Source organism: Rosa rugosa, chromosome 5 (assembly GCF_958449725.1).
Source record: "Rosa rugosa chromosome 5, drRosRugo1.1, whole genome shotgun sequence".
Taxonomy (NCBI): Eukaryota; Viridiplantae; Streptophyta; class Magnoliopsida; order Rosales; family Rosaceae; genus Rosa; species Rosa rugosa.
In genome coordinates, this window is record NC_084824.1 from 29,653,551 (window position 1) to 29,671,701 (window position 18,151).

At 39.7% G+C, this 18,151-nt stretch overlaps 1 protein-coding gene across 2 annotated transcripts in view; it reads right to left on the bottom strand.

The window, feature by feature from the left end:
• The window catches only part of LOC133708769 (signal peptide peptidase-like 5), a 68,049-nt gene extending 50,133 nt beyond the window's left edge, over positions 1 to 17,916 (bottom strand). Inside the window, exons 1-14 of one of the 2 annotated variants that reach the window (XM_062134290.1) lie at positions 17,620 to 17,911; positions 17,371 to 17,529; positions 17,057 to 17,168; positions 16,763 to 16,879; positions 15,190 to 15,347; positions 12,291 to 12,464; positions 11,639 to 11,673; positions 11,371 to 11,527; positions 10,500 to 10,553; positions 10,341 to 10,433; positions 9,428 to 9,570; positions 8,960 to 9,030; positions 8,346 to 8,429; positions 7,956 to 8,217 (exon numbers count right to left, since the gene is read on the bottom strand). In XM_062134290.1, the coding sequence (XP_061990274.1) occupies positions 8,099 to 8,217; positions 8,346 to 8,429; positions 8,960 to 9,030; positions 9,428 to 9,570; positions 10,341 to 10,433; positions 10,500 to 10,553; positions 11,371 to 11,527; positions 11,639 to 11,673; positions 12,291 to 12,464; positions 15,190 to 15,347; positions 16,763 to 16,879; positions 17,057 to 17,168; positions 17,371 to 17,529; positions 17,620 to 17,757 (1,614 nt within the window). In that variant the 5' untranslated portion in view covers positions 17,758 to 17,911 and the 3' untranslated portion in view covers positions 7,956 to 8,098. Of the gene's footprint in view, positions 1 to 7,955; positions 8,218 to 8,345; positions 8,430 to 8,959; positions 9,031 to 9,427; positions 9,571 to 10,340; positions 10,434 to 10,499; positions 10,554 to 11,370; positions 11,528 to 11,638; positions 11,674 to 12,290; positions 12,465 to 15,189; positions 15,348 to 16,762; positions 16,880 to 17,056; positions 17,169 to 17,370; positions 17,530 to 17,619 lie in introns of those variants that run through there. The other variant, XM_062134291.1, reaches the window with a different exon arrangement.
• Between the last annotated feature and the right edge of the window lie 235 nt (positions 17,917 to 18,151).

An 18,151-nucleotide genomic window follows, 5' to 3' on the forward strand; every position in this document is an offset into this window, starting at 1 on the left:
TCTGTGAGGTTAATTTCTTGGCGGATGCGGTAACTTCAATTGGCCATAAGCTCTCTTCCCCGAAGATTTGGTTTGGAGGTGTTCCTAGTGATACCTCCTTGGGTTTTAATTTTGATTTGCTTAACTTTAGCCGCGCTAGAGGATTTGCGTTGTAATTTCCTTTTCTGTTCGGAAAAAAAAAAAAAAGTTGGTTGAGTGGCTTACAATAGAACTTCCATGTCTAGCGTTCGAGTTCTAACTCCCACCAGTTTCTAGCCAGTAGGTTTGTGAGGCCTTCGAGTTCGTGCGCTTACAATAGGGGACTAGTCTGGCTTTGTTGGAATACCCTTGTGGACCTCAGTTCAAATACTGACTGGGTGAGTGTGTTACTAACTCGCTAACGTAACCAAAGTGGCTTGCTACCCCATCCCTTATCAAAAAAAAAAAAAATTCATTTTGATCGAAGTTTTGTTGGCACGCTCAAAAGAAGAGACTAAACTAAAAGAGAAATTGAAAATATATACACAGACACAGAAGTGCTTCCATATTTTTGGAATGATAGATAATTTAAACATTGGCACTTTGTAGTTTTGCTTTGTATTTGTGTTCATGATCTTATAACTAGGTAGAGTATCAAAGTGATTAGCTGTATGTTTATGCGTCTATTACCTAGTTGAGTTGAGAGTGAGTGATTGTACATGCACTCCTTCTAAACCCTCATAGTATAGGCATCCGCGTACTCTATTAGATGTCCGATTCATATGATAAATTACAAATATATATATATATATATATATATATATATGGGTCCTTGACCCAAAGCCCCAAAATGAGGGAAAATTATCCCACTTACCCCAGCAAGAGATTTTTGTTCTCACTTGCCCATTTTAAAACAAAATGACAATTTTGCCCTAAGCTAATTAATGAATTTACATCGTGCCATCGACCCAATCTGCATACGCGCTCTCTCTCACCTGAGTCACCTCGATCTCTCTCTCTCTCTCCCCAACTCGGTCACCACGGCGAACGACTTCCAGCACCGACTGACCAAGACGATCTCGCCGGACATCCCTCCGCTCACTCTCACCTTGATCTCTCTCTCATATCTCTCTCACCACCGACTCCTGTTTGGCTCCAATTTTGCTGCAGCTGGTCAACAGTCTCTTTTCTGCGCGGGCGTGCCAGCACCGTTCGGGTGCGGTCGTTGGGGGTGTCCCTTGACCTGACTTCTTTTGAGCGACTGTAGACGAGGAGAGCACCAACCTCGTCGCAGGATTCCTTGAGCCTCGTGCTGGAGGACTTTGTCTTGTGTCACCAAGTCGATACTCAACGTTATAGGTTAAGCAGAGCGAAATCACCGGGAAGTAGAGAGAAGTACTTGCTAAAGCGTGACTTTAGCTTGGCTGGTTTGCGAGGGCGTTACCCTTGCTTGGCTGGTTCCGTAACCGTTGTGGTCGCGGTACTACAATCGGCTCCCGAGGAGACTAGGACCGAAGTACGTTGACAGAGGATTTGGTGGCACTGAAAGTCGGCTTCTGAGAAGACTAGGACTAGGAGTGTGATCACCGGTAAGAGAAAGAGAAGGAGAGGAGCTGCTCTTAGAGAGGTTTGCTCTGGAGAGACTTTGATAATCTTAGAGATTGTTGTTGTGAATTGTGTTGTTTTTTGTGTTTCATTGTAACCTCTATTTATAGGCTACCATGCCAAAGTGTTTAGCATTAAACAAATGATAGTGGAGCATTAATTGGAGACAGAAATGATGAATTTTGGAGATAAGGAAGCATAATTGAAGATAAAGAATGATGAATTTCGGAGATAAGGAGACATAATTGGAGATAAGGAATGATGAATTTTGAAGATAAGGAAGCACTTTCGGCTCCTTTATTCCTTGAATTTTATCTCCATCAAACATTCTTATTTTGACCGTGATCTCTTCATAACAAATGTTCCATTATGAGTGTAGATCACCCTGGTAAAATTTCAGAATTTTTCATATAGTGGTTGGGCCTGAAACGCTGCTGGACCTCTTACAGGTCCAGTTTTCCAGTTTTGCTTCTGCAAAATATTGGACTGATTTTTTGAAGGCCTAACATTCCTATTTTGACCGTGACCTCTTCATAACAAATGTTTCATTATGAGTGTAGATCACCCTGGTAAAATTTCAGAATTTTTCATATAGTGATTGGGCCGGAAACGCTGCTGGACCTCTTACAGGTCCAGTTTTCCAGTTTTGCTTCTGCAAAAGATTGGACTGATTTTTTGAAGGCCTTCCACTCAAAAAAATCTCTGGCACTCTTCATAAGAAATGATCCTTGGGATGTCTAGATTTTATCTGGACAGTTTTAGCCCATTTCAATTTCATTTGGTTAGTCTGCCGCCCCTCCTTCCTTGTTTAGCTCGGTTTCTCCTAGCCGAAGTAGGAAAATGTGCTAAAGTTGACTTTTCATGTTTCCATGCTTCCATGCTTCCATAGTAGGCTTTATTTAGCCTCTAAATATATATTTCGAACTTGTCGACAATATATAGCTTGAGCCACTGACATTGGCTCAATTTCTCCAAGACGTGTCTTGTCAGGCCAAAATGCTCATTTTGGGTCCAAACACATGCTTCCATGCTTCCATAGTAGGCTTTATTTAGCCTCTAAATATATATTTCGAACTTGTCGACAATATATAGCTTGAGCCACTGACATTGGCTCAATTTCTCCAAGACGTGCCTTGTCAGGCCAAAATGCTCATTTTGGGTCCAAACATTGCCCCCCAGACCTCGAAGTCAAAGGTCTTCGTCTTGACTGAAGAGGTCTTGAATCAACACTACTCTTATAATGTTGTTGCTCCAAAGCCACTTGTATTGGCTTGACTGATAATACTTAACTGATTCCATATAGGCCTCTAAATAGGCCATAAAGCTTGAATGCCACAATCTGGATTGCCTTTGTTATGAACTGACGCTTCCTTTGCCAACTTTATTGCCCCCCATGTCTTATGCGAAGAAATTGTCTACGACTCCTCCGAGTAATTTTTGGATCGCACTAATTTTTTTTTTTTTTTTTTTTTTTTTTTGAGCTGAATTCAATAAGATAATGTGAATCAAGGTTTAGACATGCGGCCCAAGTATAATCGCCTAGACACAAATTTTCTTTCAAATCCTTTGGGCAACCTTACTGAAATGGCCAGGTGGGGGAGGGCGAACAAGAGAGACAGAATCCATTTTGGCATGAGCTACTCCCACATAGTGGTTTATGCCCATTTGCACGCACTTCTGGATTCAAGAACCTGTCATGAACGTTGTCCCCTTTCTAGACACCATTTTACATACGATATACTTACTAAGATGAGAAAGGTCATAAGTGTGAAGACAGTTCAACAAGTGTTAATAAAAGCCGCCCTTAACCTTAAGGGACCTGAACTAAGCACCAATAAGGAGTTTAGGCCAATATTAACAAAAGAGACTTCATATTCACAACACCTTCAACTTTTTTTTTTTTTTTTTTTTTTTTTTTAAAGAAAAGAAAACTAGAAACGAAAAAATTAATAGAAAAATAAAAGCAAAGAAAGAAAGAAGCTAGCAGCACCAAGTTTTTTTTTTTTTTTTTACTATAAAAAAAAAGGTAAAAAACTGAAAATTGAGAGGAAATTAACAACAAAGCAAGGAACTAGCAGCGACACGTTTGGCTAACCTCTAGAAGACCACGGGGGAGGCCATCTATGCTTCATTCCAAGCTCCGATGTATCAAAATTTGTAGAGTAAAAATCCCTCCTGTGAGAGCTTGTAGGAAAATAACAAAGATACTTCTCGTTGAAGAATTTGGAGGAATTGGGCTCGTGAGAGGGGTAATCTTGCCTCCCAAGTATCTTTGTTGGTTGACTAGGCATGACCTTTAATTGCAATTTGGGAGATGACGGTGTCCCAAGATCGGCTTTGTCGCCAACTGTTGCCAACTTCTCTTGATCAAAGGGATGATCATGGGTCATATCTTGCCCCCCATGCATCTGATCAGTAGCCACGTATTTGGCTTGATCAGTGGAGAAATAAGATATTTGTTTAGAGACAATTGTATTGTCAGCAGAACAATCTTGTTGATGACATTTTCCATGCACAGCCTCTGTGTAAGGCTGTGACTCACCAGTGAGACCCTTAGGTTGATTGCCACCTATAGGCAAGTTAGTCTCAGAAACGACCTCTTCGCGTGCAGGTTCTTGACGTTCCAATTCGCCTTGTGTTTGTTGTGCTCCCAACTCGAGCCTCTTGACCGAAATCGTGAACTCATCGAGCCGTCGACGGTCCTCCGCGAGGGCTTTTCTTAGATTCTCATGGTATGCGGTAGAATTCTTTTGAAGGATATCAAGCCGCTCTTCTATGCTCGCATTCTCTGGAATGGGAATGGGCACATATCTTCTATCGTCGCCATGACTTCAGGAATTTCTTTTGGTAAAGATTTTCCTCTAGCATCCCAATGATGGTGAACAGAAAAAGACTCTGGTGTAGTCCCACTGGGCGTGCCAAAATGTTTGTTTTGAAGCCCGGTGGTTGAATGTGCTTCAAGAGAAAAACTTCTGATGTAGTCCCACTGGGCGTGCCAAAATGTTTGGCTCCAATTTTGCTGCAGCTGGTCAACAGTCACTTTTCTGCGCTGGCGTGCCAGCACCGTTCGGGTGCGGTCGTTGGGGGTGTCCCTTGACCTGACTTCTTTTGAGCGACTGTAGACGAGGAGAGCACCAACCTCGTCGCAGGATTCTTTGTGCCTCGTGCTAGAGGACTTTGTCTTGTGTCACCAAGTCGATACTCAACGTTGTAGGTTAAGCAGAGCGAAATCACCGGGAAGTAGAGAGAACTTGCTAAAGCGTGACTTTAGCTTGGCTGGTTTGCGAGGGCGTTACCCTTGCTTGGCTGGTTCCGTAACCGTTGTGGTCGTGGTACTACAATCGGCTCCCGAGGAGACTAGGACCGAAGTACGTTGACAGAGGGTTTGGTGGCACTGAGAGTCGGCTTCTGAGAAGACTAGGACTAGGAGTGTGATCACCGGTAAGAGAAAGAGAAGGAGAGGAGCTGCTCTTAGAGATGTTTGCTCTAGAGAGGCTTTGATAATCTTAGAGATTGTTGTTGTGAATTGTGTTGTTTTTTGTGTTTCATTGTAACATCTATTTATAGGCTACCATGCCAAAGTGTTTAGCATTAAACAAATGATAGTGGAGCATTAATTGGAGATAGAAATGATGAATTTTGGAGATAAGGAAGCATAATTGAAGATAAAGAATGATGAATTTCGGAGATAAGGAGACATAATTGGAGATAAGGAATGATGAATTTTGAAGATAAGGAAGCACTTTCAGCTCCTTTATTCCTTGAATTTTATCTCCATCAAACATTCCAATTTTGACCGTGACCTCTTCATAACAAATGTTCCATTATGAGTGTAGATCATCCTGGTAAAATTTCAGAATTTTTCATATAGTGATTGGACCGTGGCCGTGACCTCTTCATAACAAACGCTGCTGAACCTCTTACAGGTCCAGTTTTCCAGTTTTGCTTCTGCAAAAGATTGGACTGATTTTTTGAAGGCCTTCCACTCAAAAAAATCTCTGGCACTCTTCATAAGAAATGATCCTTGGGATGTCTAGATTTTATCTGGACAGTTTTAGCCCATTTCAATTTCATTTGGTTAGTCTGCCACCCCTCCTTCCTTGTTTAGCTCGATTTCTCCTAGCCGAAGTAGGAAAATGTGCTAAAGTTGACTTTTCATGTTTCCATGCTTCCATGCTTCCATAGTAGGCTTTATTTAGCCTCTAAATATATATTTCGAACTTGTCGACAATATATAGCTTGAGCCACTGACATTGGCTCAATTTCTCCAAGACGTGTCTTGTCAGGCCAAAATGCTCATTTTGGGTCCAAACACATGCTTCCATGTTTCCATAGTAGGCTTTATTTAGCCTCTAAATATATATTTCGAACTTGTCGACAATATATAGCTTGAGCCACTGACATTGGCTCAATTTCTCCAAGACGTGCCTTGTCAGGCCAAAATGCTCATTTTGGGTCCAAACAACTCCGACGCAGCCTCGCTTACTGCAAGTTTCCTGCTCCGACAACCAACCTGGTCCGCCTTCGTTTTCTTCTCCCACCGCCGATTTTAGCCTCTAAATATATATTTCGAACTTGTCGACAATATATAGCTTGAGCCACTGACATTGGCTCAATTTCTCCAAGACGTGCCTTGTCAGGCCAAAATGCTCATTTTGGGTCCAAACAACTCCGACGCAGCCACGCTTACTGCAAGTTTCCTGCTCCGACGACCAACCTGCTCCGCCTTCGTTTTCTTCTCCCACCGCCGATCAGGTCCTCGCAATCTTCTTCTTCTTCTTAATTCACTTCTTAATCCACTTATGCTTTCGAATCCGTATGCTCGGCACCACCCAAATCTTCGCCATAGTCGGAGGCGGACCCGACCGGGCCTCCCCGGCCAACAAGTCATGATCTGGGACGACCTCAAGTCCCTTGGGCATCCACGACATGTCGTTTCAGTCTGAGGTCAGGGGACTCAAGCTCCGGCATCGAATCGTCGTCGTTTTGAACAAGAAGATCATCGATTTGTTCATAGGTTGTAAAGAATCACAGTTGCGAACTTAGGGGTCCGGTCCAGGTTCTACAACCGGCGAAGAAGGGAGAAGACTGGGTGCCCAAATCAATTTCTAGTTTTTTTTTTTTTTTTTTTTTAAGCAACAGGACAGAAGGAAAGGAAAAAGGAAAAAAAAAGTTTTGAATGTCTATTGCTCTCTAATTGACGTCTATTACCCCTCTATTAGAGGGCAATAGACATCTATTGGGGGGCAATAGACGTTTTGAATTTATGTAATCTCCTTGTTTTTTTTCTGTAATCAAAGTTTTATTTGTCTAAATTTAGGGAGATTAGTTCTCATTTTGGCAACTGAAAGTCCTATTGGGGGGCAATACATGGCTGATGGTCGTCTATTGGGGGCAATACATGGTTGATAGTCGTCTATTGGGGGGCAATAGATGTCTATTGGGGGCAAAAAAACTTTCCCTTGAGATTTTCAGCAAATTCCGGTGGGCGGCAGCCGGTGACTGGACTCCGGCGGCCGGTGACCGGGCTCCGGCGAAGTCTCCCATGGTTTCTCTCTCTTCTATTTTCTCTCTCTCTAAGTAACAAAGGGGTAAGGGTAAAATGATATTAAAAAAAATTAAAAAACAAAAAAAAAATCTTAATGGGGTATTAGGGAAGACCTCCTTAGAGTGTTTTGGGTAAAAGAGAATTAAAAAAACTTAGTGGGGTAAGTGGGAAAAAAATCTCTAAAAATGGTGTAAATGGACAAAACCCCTATATATATATATGGATTTGCAGTTAATAACAAATGGCTCCAAGTCACCGTGTCAGTATTTTCTTATTTCTGTTTTATAGAGCATAATTTCAAATCAATAGCATCAACTCATTTTTACATGAGCCAATCATACTAGCGCGGACTAACATTTGTATGGTGGTGCAGGACCATATAATAATTTTTCCGCTTTTAAGATTTGTCGTGAGTGAGACTTACCTGAGGTTTAGGCCAAACAACTAGTGTTATTTGAATAAAATGTAGTCATTAGGAGACTCCAAAAGGTTTAACCAATTAGATCATGAGACATGGAGAATACAATACCATATTGTTCACTTCAGATAAACAAATCCTGTCATGGACTGATGCATCTATAACCATCTAAGGACCAATTACTAGTATAATATAACGCATGCAGAGGCACATCTGAACTCAGGTCCTCGGCTTGTCTTGACAATACTTGATTTGGTTTCTACTTTCTAATGAAAGTCAACATTAGACATTCACCCTTGGGTTTCTAATTAGATGGTTTGGATTAAAAAGCAAGGATTATACAGCCAAAAATTGGATCCAAAGTTTATTGGGAATACTGGGTGCTTCATTGAATTCAAAGTGCATCTCGGTAATACACATGACGAGTAAATGAATAGTGCAAATGGTATAAGCTCACACTGGTATTCTTTAGACATGTTGAGTGTTAAGTAGGAATCTTTACAGATGATATAAATGAACATTTTTACACCATAGCTTTGTGGAGATCCTTTTTATGTACAATTGGGCACTCAAACTCTCACTGATCTATTGTCTTGTCCAGAATCACCCAGAGTTGGATAACGCACTGTGCCATAACTCCAAAGTTCTTTCAGCTCACCTCTTATCAAACCCAAAATCACTGTAACACCTGATAGAATATCAGGAATAGAAGATAAAAGGTCAAACATTTAAAACCGTACCAGCCAAAATGTACAAAATGAAAAGCAAAAAACGATAAAAAGAAAAGAAAAAAGGATTGGATATGGAAGATATTACCTAGTGTGCATGGAACAAGATAGAGGAGTGCAGGCTGACCATTGCCATTCATGAGGTACAAGCCCAAGTACGTAAAAAAAAGCCCTGGAACAGGAATTACCGCCCCATTAATGCCACCAACAAGACGAGGAATATTGTTTTTAAAAACGCAGTCAAGTACTCAACAAAAATGACACTAATACACTACCAAAATCATAAGAAAAGATTTCTAAATACTCCATGAGAAAAGAACTACTTGTGCCCTTAGAATTTATGGGATCGTAATGCACACTTCTAGTTTGATGAAAAAATAGCTTAATCAATGTATGAGCACTTGTTGGTATTATAACGGCCAAAGTCCGAAAGAGGAAAAGACATGTTACACAGGAATACTGCATGCTTGAACCACACATAAAGGACATCATCATCCAGCAGACCACAATAGAGGGGGTCCAATGTTATGATATCCATATACTCTAAGCAAAATTTCTAAAAGAGTATGTTTTAAGAGAGGTTAGACAACATGAAAGGTATTAATAACAGGAAAAGCATAAGTATCGTAGTTCACATGTCATTGGAAGGGAAATATATCATGTTACAAATGAAAACCAATTGGAGGTTGGGAGGGCACTCACCCATTCCATAGCCAATTAGCAACCATAGAAAATACCCATTGATCATACTCTTCTTGTTTTCTTTGTCAAATCTGAGACAGCCAAACCCAGCAAAATTAGAATTAGGATAGCTATATTCAAAACACTCGAGCAGAAAATGAATAGTATGATTATCATGCATTTCATAGCAAGATTATACACGTTTCAGATAGCACATTATTCACACTTTTTCATATGGTCCCTGGTCAATAGATATGAACAACTGCTTTTCCAAAAGTAGAATTAGTAAAAAAGGTTGGCATGTAAATTGCCATTTCGAGTTTGATAACCATTTAAATGTTTGTAACAATCATTAAAATCTTGTCTAAAATGGACAGAAACACGTTCACCCAGGGACTTTATGAATAAAAAAAAAAGGTAAACTTAGAAATATGTTTTCTTATTTCCTATTTTCTAAGAAAAAATTGACTATATTACAGAAAACAATACCTGAAAGTAAATAAAATAAGCAAACCCGGAAACAGAATGTCCCCAAAGCCAATCATATTCTGACCACCCCAGGGGTCATAAAATTTAGGGATTCTCAAAAGCATTGGTAGGGCTTCACCACCAGCATTGTCACCTCTAGCAACCTATAAGAAAAAGAAAATTATTACATCTTCTACCTAATATTACAATGGGAAACAAAAACTACTGAATAAACCGAAAAAAAATATATATATATATATATATATAGAGGCCCGATCACAGGCGGACGTCCGCACTTTCGCTAAAGTGCGGACGTCGACGCAGCAGGCTGTTCCAGGCGGCCACGGCGGCACAGGGCTGGCCGGAGGGAGGCCGGAGGCGTCCCAGACCTCTTCTGGGCAGCGATCAAGGTCGGAGGAGGTCGGGGTTGCCAGTTTCTGGGCAGCCACCTCACCTGCAACTGCAGGTTCTGTGCAGGGCTGCAGAACGGTCGCCGGCGACTCCACCCGACCGCAGACCGGCTTCGCAGACCCCCAGCATCCATTCGGCAAGCCGCGCCGCGCCGTCGAAGCTCAATCGAGGCCGGAGAAGCGACGTCCGCACTTTTTCTGGGTTGCGGACGTCCGCTCTCGAACGGCTCCGTATATATATATATATATATATATATATATTCCATCTTAACATAATTAGAACCCAGAACTAAAAACAAGAAATAAGTTGCATTCAACTCAATCGGGAACCCAGACAAGATCAAGGAATATGGGTTTGTCTCACACTGTTCAGAAAATAAGACGGACTCCACAGGCAATAACAACTTTGACTGATAACAGCTTGAGGGTTTGATAATAAACCAGGAAGATCTAATAACAGCTTGCATTTAATTTGGAAATTGTGATAAACTGAGAGAAGGGGGGAACTGAGATGAGAAACATACCGCAATCATGACGCTGTCTTTAAAGAATAAGGGTGACACGAATACCCAAAAGATGTCGTAGAGAAATGCACAACATAGTAGTACTGTAGCAACCTGAGACATGTTAACATTATGAGACAATCGCATCACATGGTACTTAAATAACAAAAGAGTGGGTACCTTGATGTTAGGTAATTGAGCGATTTGCAAGACTGTTATCATCAAGCAGATACCCTGTAAAAATTTACAGATTAACTTGCACATGAATAACAGTCACAAAAGAAAAATAATAATAAACCTAGCTAGCACATAAATAATGGTGTTTTACAAGATATGAGTACATAACGAACCCACAAATAAGTCATAAAGAACTTTAAATGCCACATTTAACAAATGATAATCATAAAACTAAAACTGCAAAAACATGCATACTTTTCTTCCCCAAATTTGCAGTAGTGTGGTATGGATAAGACTGGCAATTACAGAACAACTAAAGAGAGAGTAACTTTGTGAGGAAAGTCCTTCAATTGTACTCTGGATACCTTAATGGTTTAGAAAAAGAAATAATGCAGTGCTAATGTACTTTAATGAAAGAGTAAATTTTTTCCTTAGAGGTATTATTTCAGGAGAGAAGTAGCATACAACATCCATTCAAAACTTATAAGAAGGTTGAGAAGATAGAAAGTAGCATATGTCACGCAGCTTTGACTCACAATAACAACCACAGCGAAATCAACTCACTTTAACGTCTACTTAGCATATTAACAGGTATGACCGTTACATATGTTCTTAGATGCTGAAAATTAGAAGACTGACTCAGCAGTCTGGATATATTTTTACTTTTCTTATTTCTTATAATATACAAACTTCTATTGAAAAGAGCGGAACAGAAACAAGAAACGACCAAGTACTATTCAGCAATCTGGACATCCAACCACTCTATTTGACCAACTATTATTCAGCACTCAAAAATATTCAAATTTCAGCAATGGAATTTCTCTGACTACATAATAGAATCATCCGCACACAGATACCAAATTTTGAAACTTACAAGAACATCTTGGCCAATCCAGGAATATGATTCCCGCCGCGTTACACACCAGAAAATTGCAAATGCCACAGAGACGAGCAATATAACAAGCGAGAGATAAGAGACCTCTTCAAAAATAGGCACATGTATTCCCTTCCGTCCACCGCTTTTCCATGTTCTGCTCAGCAAGTAGTAGAGATATTCAGGAACATTGACTAAAAGAAATTAATACCGTGAAGCCAGTGATAGGTTTAGTATAACTAGAAAGAAATGTCTGTGTACAGCGTACCTCAAAATCAGGCTTGAGATAACATTATGCATTCCCTGAAAACAAAAGCTGCATCAATTAGCTTGAGACAAAACTGACAGAACTTAGAGAGATAATGATGCTAATAAATGACAGGATGTAGAGATGAAACACGTTAGACTGCAGATTTATCAAGGGCTTGCAAGTATGAGACTCTATCAGATAACTTTTCTTAGTGTACTTTCTAATAGTTTTTTGTATACCCTCTTTCTCCTGCTTCCCAACCAAAATGAATGACTGTACGTTCCAAAGAAAATGACATTTGCTCCACTAATGGCCTTTTAGCATTGTAATTTTGTAAACACGTGACTAACATTACTTCTAATGTGAACATTCAGAGAAGATGGTGAGAAATAGCTTTATTTAAGAGAAAAATGAGTGTGAAAGAGTTGTTGATAAAAGAGGGCAAATCCAGTTATGCTAGGTTAATTGTCTTATATCCATGCATCAGTCAGCAATATATAGGTAGAGTTAAATGAAGTTTGATTCCAACTACCCTTTTTCATTATTTTAAATATCAAATCACAGACATGAACAACAGAAGTGCTACAAACTCTGTTCATAATCAGTTTTTTATTCCCACCATTCAATTGTCTATTTAATAAGGAAATAACTATAGTTTATCGTTTTGTACCTGAATACCGCCAATGCAGAAAAGTACGATCAGCACCCACACAAACCACGTAGACATAAAAAAGTATAGTAGCAACAGAAAAGTGGATGCTGTTATGACAAAACACACAGCACCTGCCACATTAAGAACCATGGTTTCGTCCTCAGAATCTTCTTTCGCTGTTCTCATAGAATCCTATTCCAACAACGAAGATATAATTACTCTTCTCCCAAGTCAGAAAACATTATGCAGTAAACTCTTCAATTGGAATTGATGAAAATAGCAAATGAGGTAAGATGCAATGAACATGTGATCTGGCCAAATAGGATGATTCATGGACATCAAACTATCAGAAGCAGAACAAGACAGAAAAATAAAAATAAAAGTAAAAGTAAAAGTAAAAGCAGCAGCAGCAGCAGCAGCAAAGGCTAAGGTGGTGTCAACCAAAGGCGCAAGAAGTTCTCACATGAATAGACGTTTGAATATTCGCTCAGTACTTGAACCTTCGATCACTCGGATTCGTTGTTCACCTTCTCAAACCGACGAAGCCTACTCGAACTCCACTAACCTCTTCCCATGAACTTCCGGAGTCCCTATCTAATAGCCACCTCCCTCCCTTACTGACTAAGGCTAAGGTGGTGTCAACCAAAGGCACAAGAAGTTCTCACATGAATAGACGTTTGAATATTCGCTCAGTACTTGAACCTTCGATCACTCGGATTCGTCGTTCACCTTCTCAAACCGACGAAGCCTACTCGAACTTCGTATTCCCTGCCACCATACCGAAACTAATAGCAGCAGCAGCAGCAGCAGTAGTAGTAGTAGTAGTAATACACTTAAACTGATGCCCAAAAGGACCAGAAAATGACCCGACCATGAAGCTGTTTGACCTCAAACCTTCATAATCCACAATTATTCATCTAATACTCTTAGAACTACTTAGCTTTCTTTCATTTGATAAGAAACTTTTGTTTTTTTATAAATCAAACCAAGATATTTATTAAGAAAAACAAAATAATGCAATTGGTGGGGAGATGGCTACTACTCAATAATAGCAGCATATATCAAATTCTCTAATCAGCAGAAGATACAGATTTGACAAAAAAAAAAAAAAATACAAATAAAAACTACAGTGTATAAACTGCCTGCAGCTTACAAGTCCAGCAAATGCTGATAAGAATTCTCTGACCAAATCCCCACGCACAGACCAAAAACTAACTCGATACCCAAGTTCAATGATACCCATCCCCAGGTAAACGTCCTCGTTTCACTAATGACACCACTTTTGTTATGATGAGGCATTTAGAGAGTATGTCTGATCATGAGTTCCAATTAGCAAGACAATAGAATTACAAGTGGGAAAAAAGAACGGCAAAAGAATTTGAAGTTTGTAGTTCTTACTCAATCTACAACAAGAAAGAAAACATCGAGGCTTGACTTTCTGTGAGATTGCATAAGAATTGGCCCAACTTTTTCAGAATCTCAAAATCAAATCAAACTCCAAAATTTCAGAATTTTCAGTTTCAACTTTTTCAGAAACCAATTCAATTTTTAAATATTTAACGTATTTACAATGGAATAAATAAGCCCAACCATTAGAAGGACCAAAGCGCCAAAAAATAAATGCCTGACTTAAAATGGCTAAAGGGATGTGGGTAAACGGAACGCAGTGGAGCCACAGCATAGGAGAAAGTGGATGTGTACTTCCACTTCCAAAACAGTGGGCGATTAGATTCCATATAATCCAGCTACTTTGTTTTTGACTTTGGGCAAGTATTTGCAACTCACATTACATAAAGTCTTCAATGAATTATTCATTGAAAACAAATAAAAACGGTTCAGACATAAATAAAGCAGAACTCCCTGACTTGCTTTTCACAAATTGTAAAACCTCCAATAATATGTCAGAGGCATCACTTTTGGAGACTAAAGTGTTGCTGCCATGTCCTCAGCCGTGTTGGGAAGTCAAAGTCAATGAACACAGCCCCAACACATGTCAGAGGCATTTTGGAGCATATTGTTCCTTGTCGGAGCCTCCAACACTGCACTCATCACCAATCATATCTTTGCTTCAGAGTGTTATATTCGCAGGCACCATGAACCATGACCTCTCAGGGTGGTGGGACCACAAGGAGGATGGGCACGGAGGTAGCATGAAACAAAAGTAACCATTTCTGGTGGCAGTTAAGGAAAGAGATATGAAAAACCAATGTTCTAAAAAACGGCCTAGGTGGCAAGGAACCAATCGGACTCTGGCCTAGGCGTTTGCCTTGGGCGCTGGGTACTGAATTTTTTTTATTTTTTTTTTGTGTCGTCGAAAATCAAAACGAAGAAAGACTGAAACTCAAACTCAAACTCTCAACTGGAACTCTGAAAGTCCTCTCTCAGTACCCTTTATTCAAAAGAACCCATAACCTAGCGCCGTGGGAGAGAGAGAAGGGGCTTGGTTGTAGTGCGAGTGAGGGCCGCCTGGGTGTGGGAGTAGGCAGGAAAGTGCAGTGGGGCAAAGGAAGGGAAGAGACAGAGAGAAATTGGAAACCAACAGAGGACGTTTCGTTTGCTGATAAAAAGGATAGTATACTCGCAGTTTAGCAATCATACACGTTTAGCTAACTTTCAGTAACGTGTACTGATATAACAAACCCACTAAAATTGTGTACTGATATAACAAACTCAATTTCAAAAGAAAGGATATAACTAAAGTGTACATTTTTTTATTGTTAAATCATAAAGGTATACTTGTTATAGTTGTTGAAAATATAATTTCAATACCCACGCACTATTTTCGCACAGTATTCATCGGAAAATCAAGGGCAAGGGCAAGTGATGTAATTGTAAATCAAGACATATCTATCAGAAAAGCATTAAGATGAAAAGCAAGTAATTTTAAGACAATCAATTGAGGATTAGAGGTAAGAACCTTTTCTGCTAGTTCTTTGTAAGGGTCATCATTTTGCTCGACAACAGTAATCGTTTTCCAATATGAGGCCATTTTTATCGTTCCAACAGCCATCAGCCATAAAAACGCAACTCCAAAGTCCACCACCGGACGCTTGGGAGAATATAATAGAAGCTCCACTGCAAGAAGGAAGTTACAAGGAGTTAACCATTTATCAAATAGGAAATATTGGGAACTGAGGATTAGAATGAAACTAGCAAACATATAGGAATCTTCACAAATAAAAAAAAAAACAAAAAACAAAATTTAAAAAAAAAAAACAAACAAACAGACAGTGGAATTCAAATCCTTCCTGTGAGTATAACATGCAAATGCATGTCTACAACTCTACATACAACCTTAAAGATAATCAGTAAAACTTAAAACTTAAACGAGAAGGGAAAAAAAAACAAACAAAAAAAAAACAAAACAAGAAAACAATATGAAGAATTGGAGTGCAGCAAAGATTGAATTTAAAGCTGAAACAGTATAATCTGCTAAGTACACGCCCTTTAGGATGTGTTTCCTTGGGCTTTCACAATCAGTAATTCTTCAAGCATGCTGCATCACATGTCAGTTGAAACATAACCATTACTAAGCTACACATGGCATCCTACAGAATGCAAATTATCCAGACTCATCAGTAGGACGATGCTAACTATCTTTTTAAGTAACTAAAACACAGCTGCATGCCAATCAAATACACTAGCATGATAAAAGCTACGAAGATACCAACACCAACAGTGAAGCCGTGAAGCCAAATATACCTGTCCCACAGGCAGCATTAAAATCAAATAAGATAATGAGAAAAGAGCAATCTCTAAACTCTGAAGAAGACAATGCCCAAAGTGAACTGAATCTCAAACTCTTTCCCACAAGTGGTCAACCTCACCATTAGCACCCTTAAAGATCCTCCTGTCATGTTCCGTCTACACCACTCTAAAAGAGTAAAAGATTGCCAACCCAACCCCAATCCCCTCTTCCTTCCCCCAAACGACTTATACCTCTCAAATACTTGAGGCATTAAAGAAACCAAGACATCTCATCTCACTTTAGACTCCACATACAAATTCTACCAGTCATTGTGGGGCACCGAAGCAGCAAACGATCAGAACTTTCAGCAGACTCTTCAGCTGCCTACTTACCCTTCAATATTTTATTATTTTTTTTATGTGTCCTTCAAAACCCTAGATTAATTACGTTTCCTAGGTTTTGTTCCTCTTGTTTCCTATTTTTGCCTCCTACTTCTGCATATTCCAAACCATTCCCGGGGGCAGTAAGCCTCAGAGAGAGAGCCTAAATAGTAAATACCTTTGAACTATATATCAAACTACTCCAGGAAACCCACTATTTTCCTTTTCCAAAACTACAGGTCAGACTATATACAGTTCAGATGAGATTCTGTTTCGTCAAGTGCCCCTTAAAAGATCCCTAATCAGAATCCCCTTGTTTTCCCCACATTAGTGCATCATCTTCCAATTCAGTCTCAATGACACTACTATCCACATGCAAGGTAGTAAAGAATTTGACCAAAATATAAATGTCAAAAGTTAACCTTTATTTCCATCTTCAACAGATTTCTTGAGATGTTCTCCGTCTGACTTTTGAATCATTGCAACAAATATTGAAACATCCAAAGTGCCGTTCGCAGGACAGCCCATCATGGCAAGGTCTGAAACAATAGGGAGAAAAGTTAAGACTTCTGTACTTACATTTATCTGAAAGCAAAGCGTTGTTGATGTACCAAGTTTTACTCGCACCTCATAATTCCCTAGAATTGTCTTAAAAACAAAACCTGAGCTCTAGTTAATCAAACTATAGCAAGTGTAAGTAGATTAAAATTCACAACCTTCTTCATTATTCATCACCAACAACCCCTTAGCACCTCCGGCTTGTGCAACTTGTGCCTTAACGGAGAAGTCACAATCACCGCGTGTGGACAAGGCAATAGCTCCAGATAACTGCAACACAAATAGGAACCATATCCACTCAAAACACTTTGAGAAACTCAAAAAAAAGGGTTCCTCTGACACAATCATTTTTTTTGTTTTCCGATACAACCAGCCATATTTTGCTTCTACAGTTAAAATCTCATTTTCCAATCCACAAGGTGATCAAAAAAAAAAAAAGAAATCTTGAATTTAAGAGAATCAAAAGTGAAACCTGAGAAGAGGATTTGGAGCAGCCATTGAAGGGTTTGGAGAGAACAACAGGAAATTTGACAGCTTTTTCAAGTTTAGAAGGTAACAAAGCCCCAAATTTTGCACCAACCCCCTTAACAGTTTTGCCTTCGTCGCCATTAACCCACCTTTTCACCTTCACCTGAGAAAATCAATCACCCACAAAAATCCAAATCAAACTCAGGCAATGCAATTGAATCACATATCAAATTTGTTGAATCGAGAAATTGACCATTAGGTAAGGGTTGTTGCAGGAGGGTTTGTTGGGGGTGGAATCCTTGCCCAAGATGTAGTCTTTTGAATTGTCGGCGAACGATAGAGCAGTGAGAGATAACAGAAGCAGAAGACGGAGAAAAACCGACGACGCCATTGCCGACCAGTAACAAGCAATCGGGAGGAGAGAGAGAGAGAGAGAGAGAGGAGAGAGAGAGGTTTTTTTTATATTTTTTTGTGGTTTTTGGTTTTGTATTTCTATTTTCTACTTGTTTTGTTTGTTTGTTTCTTCTTCTTCTTCTTCTTCTTCTCTCTGCTCTCCTGAAGAGAAAGGAATGCGAAATTCAACTATTTATGTGTCCGTCGACTAAAGGGAAGACCGGTAGACAGACGAGACGAGCTGGCGCGTAAAAATGTGGCAACGCACGGCACCTAATATTCCCGTTTCTCGATTTTTGTGCTATTTATTTTCAATCGTTAGATACACTTCTTATATAGTCTTTTAAAATTTATCTCTTAGATTGTGGGCTCAAACATTAATTTGTGTCGGG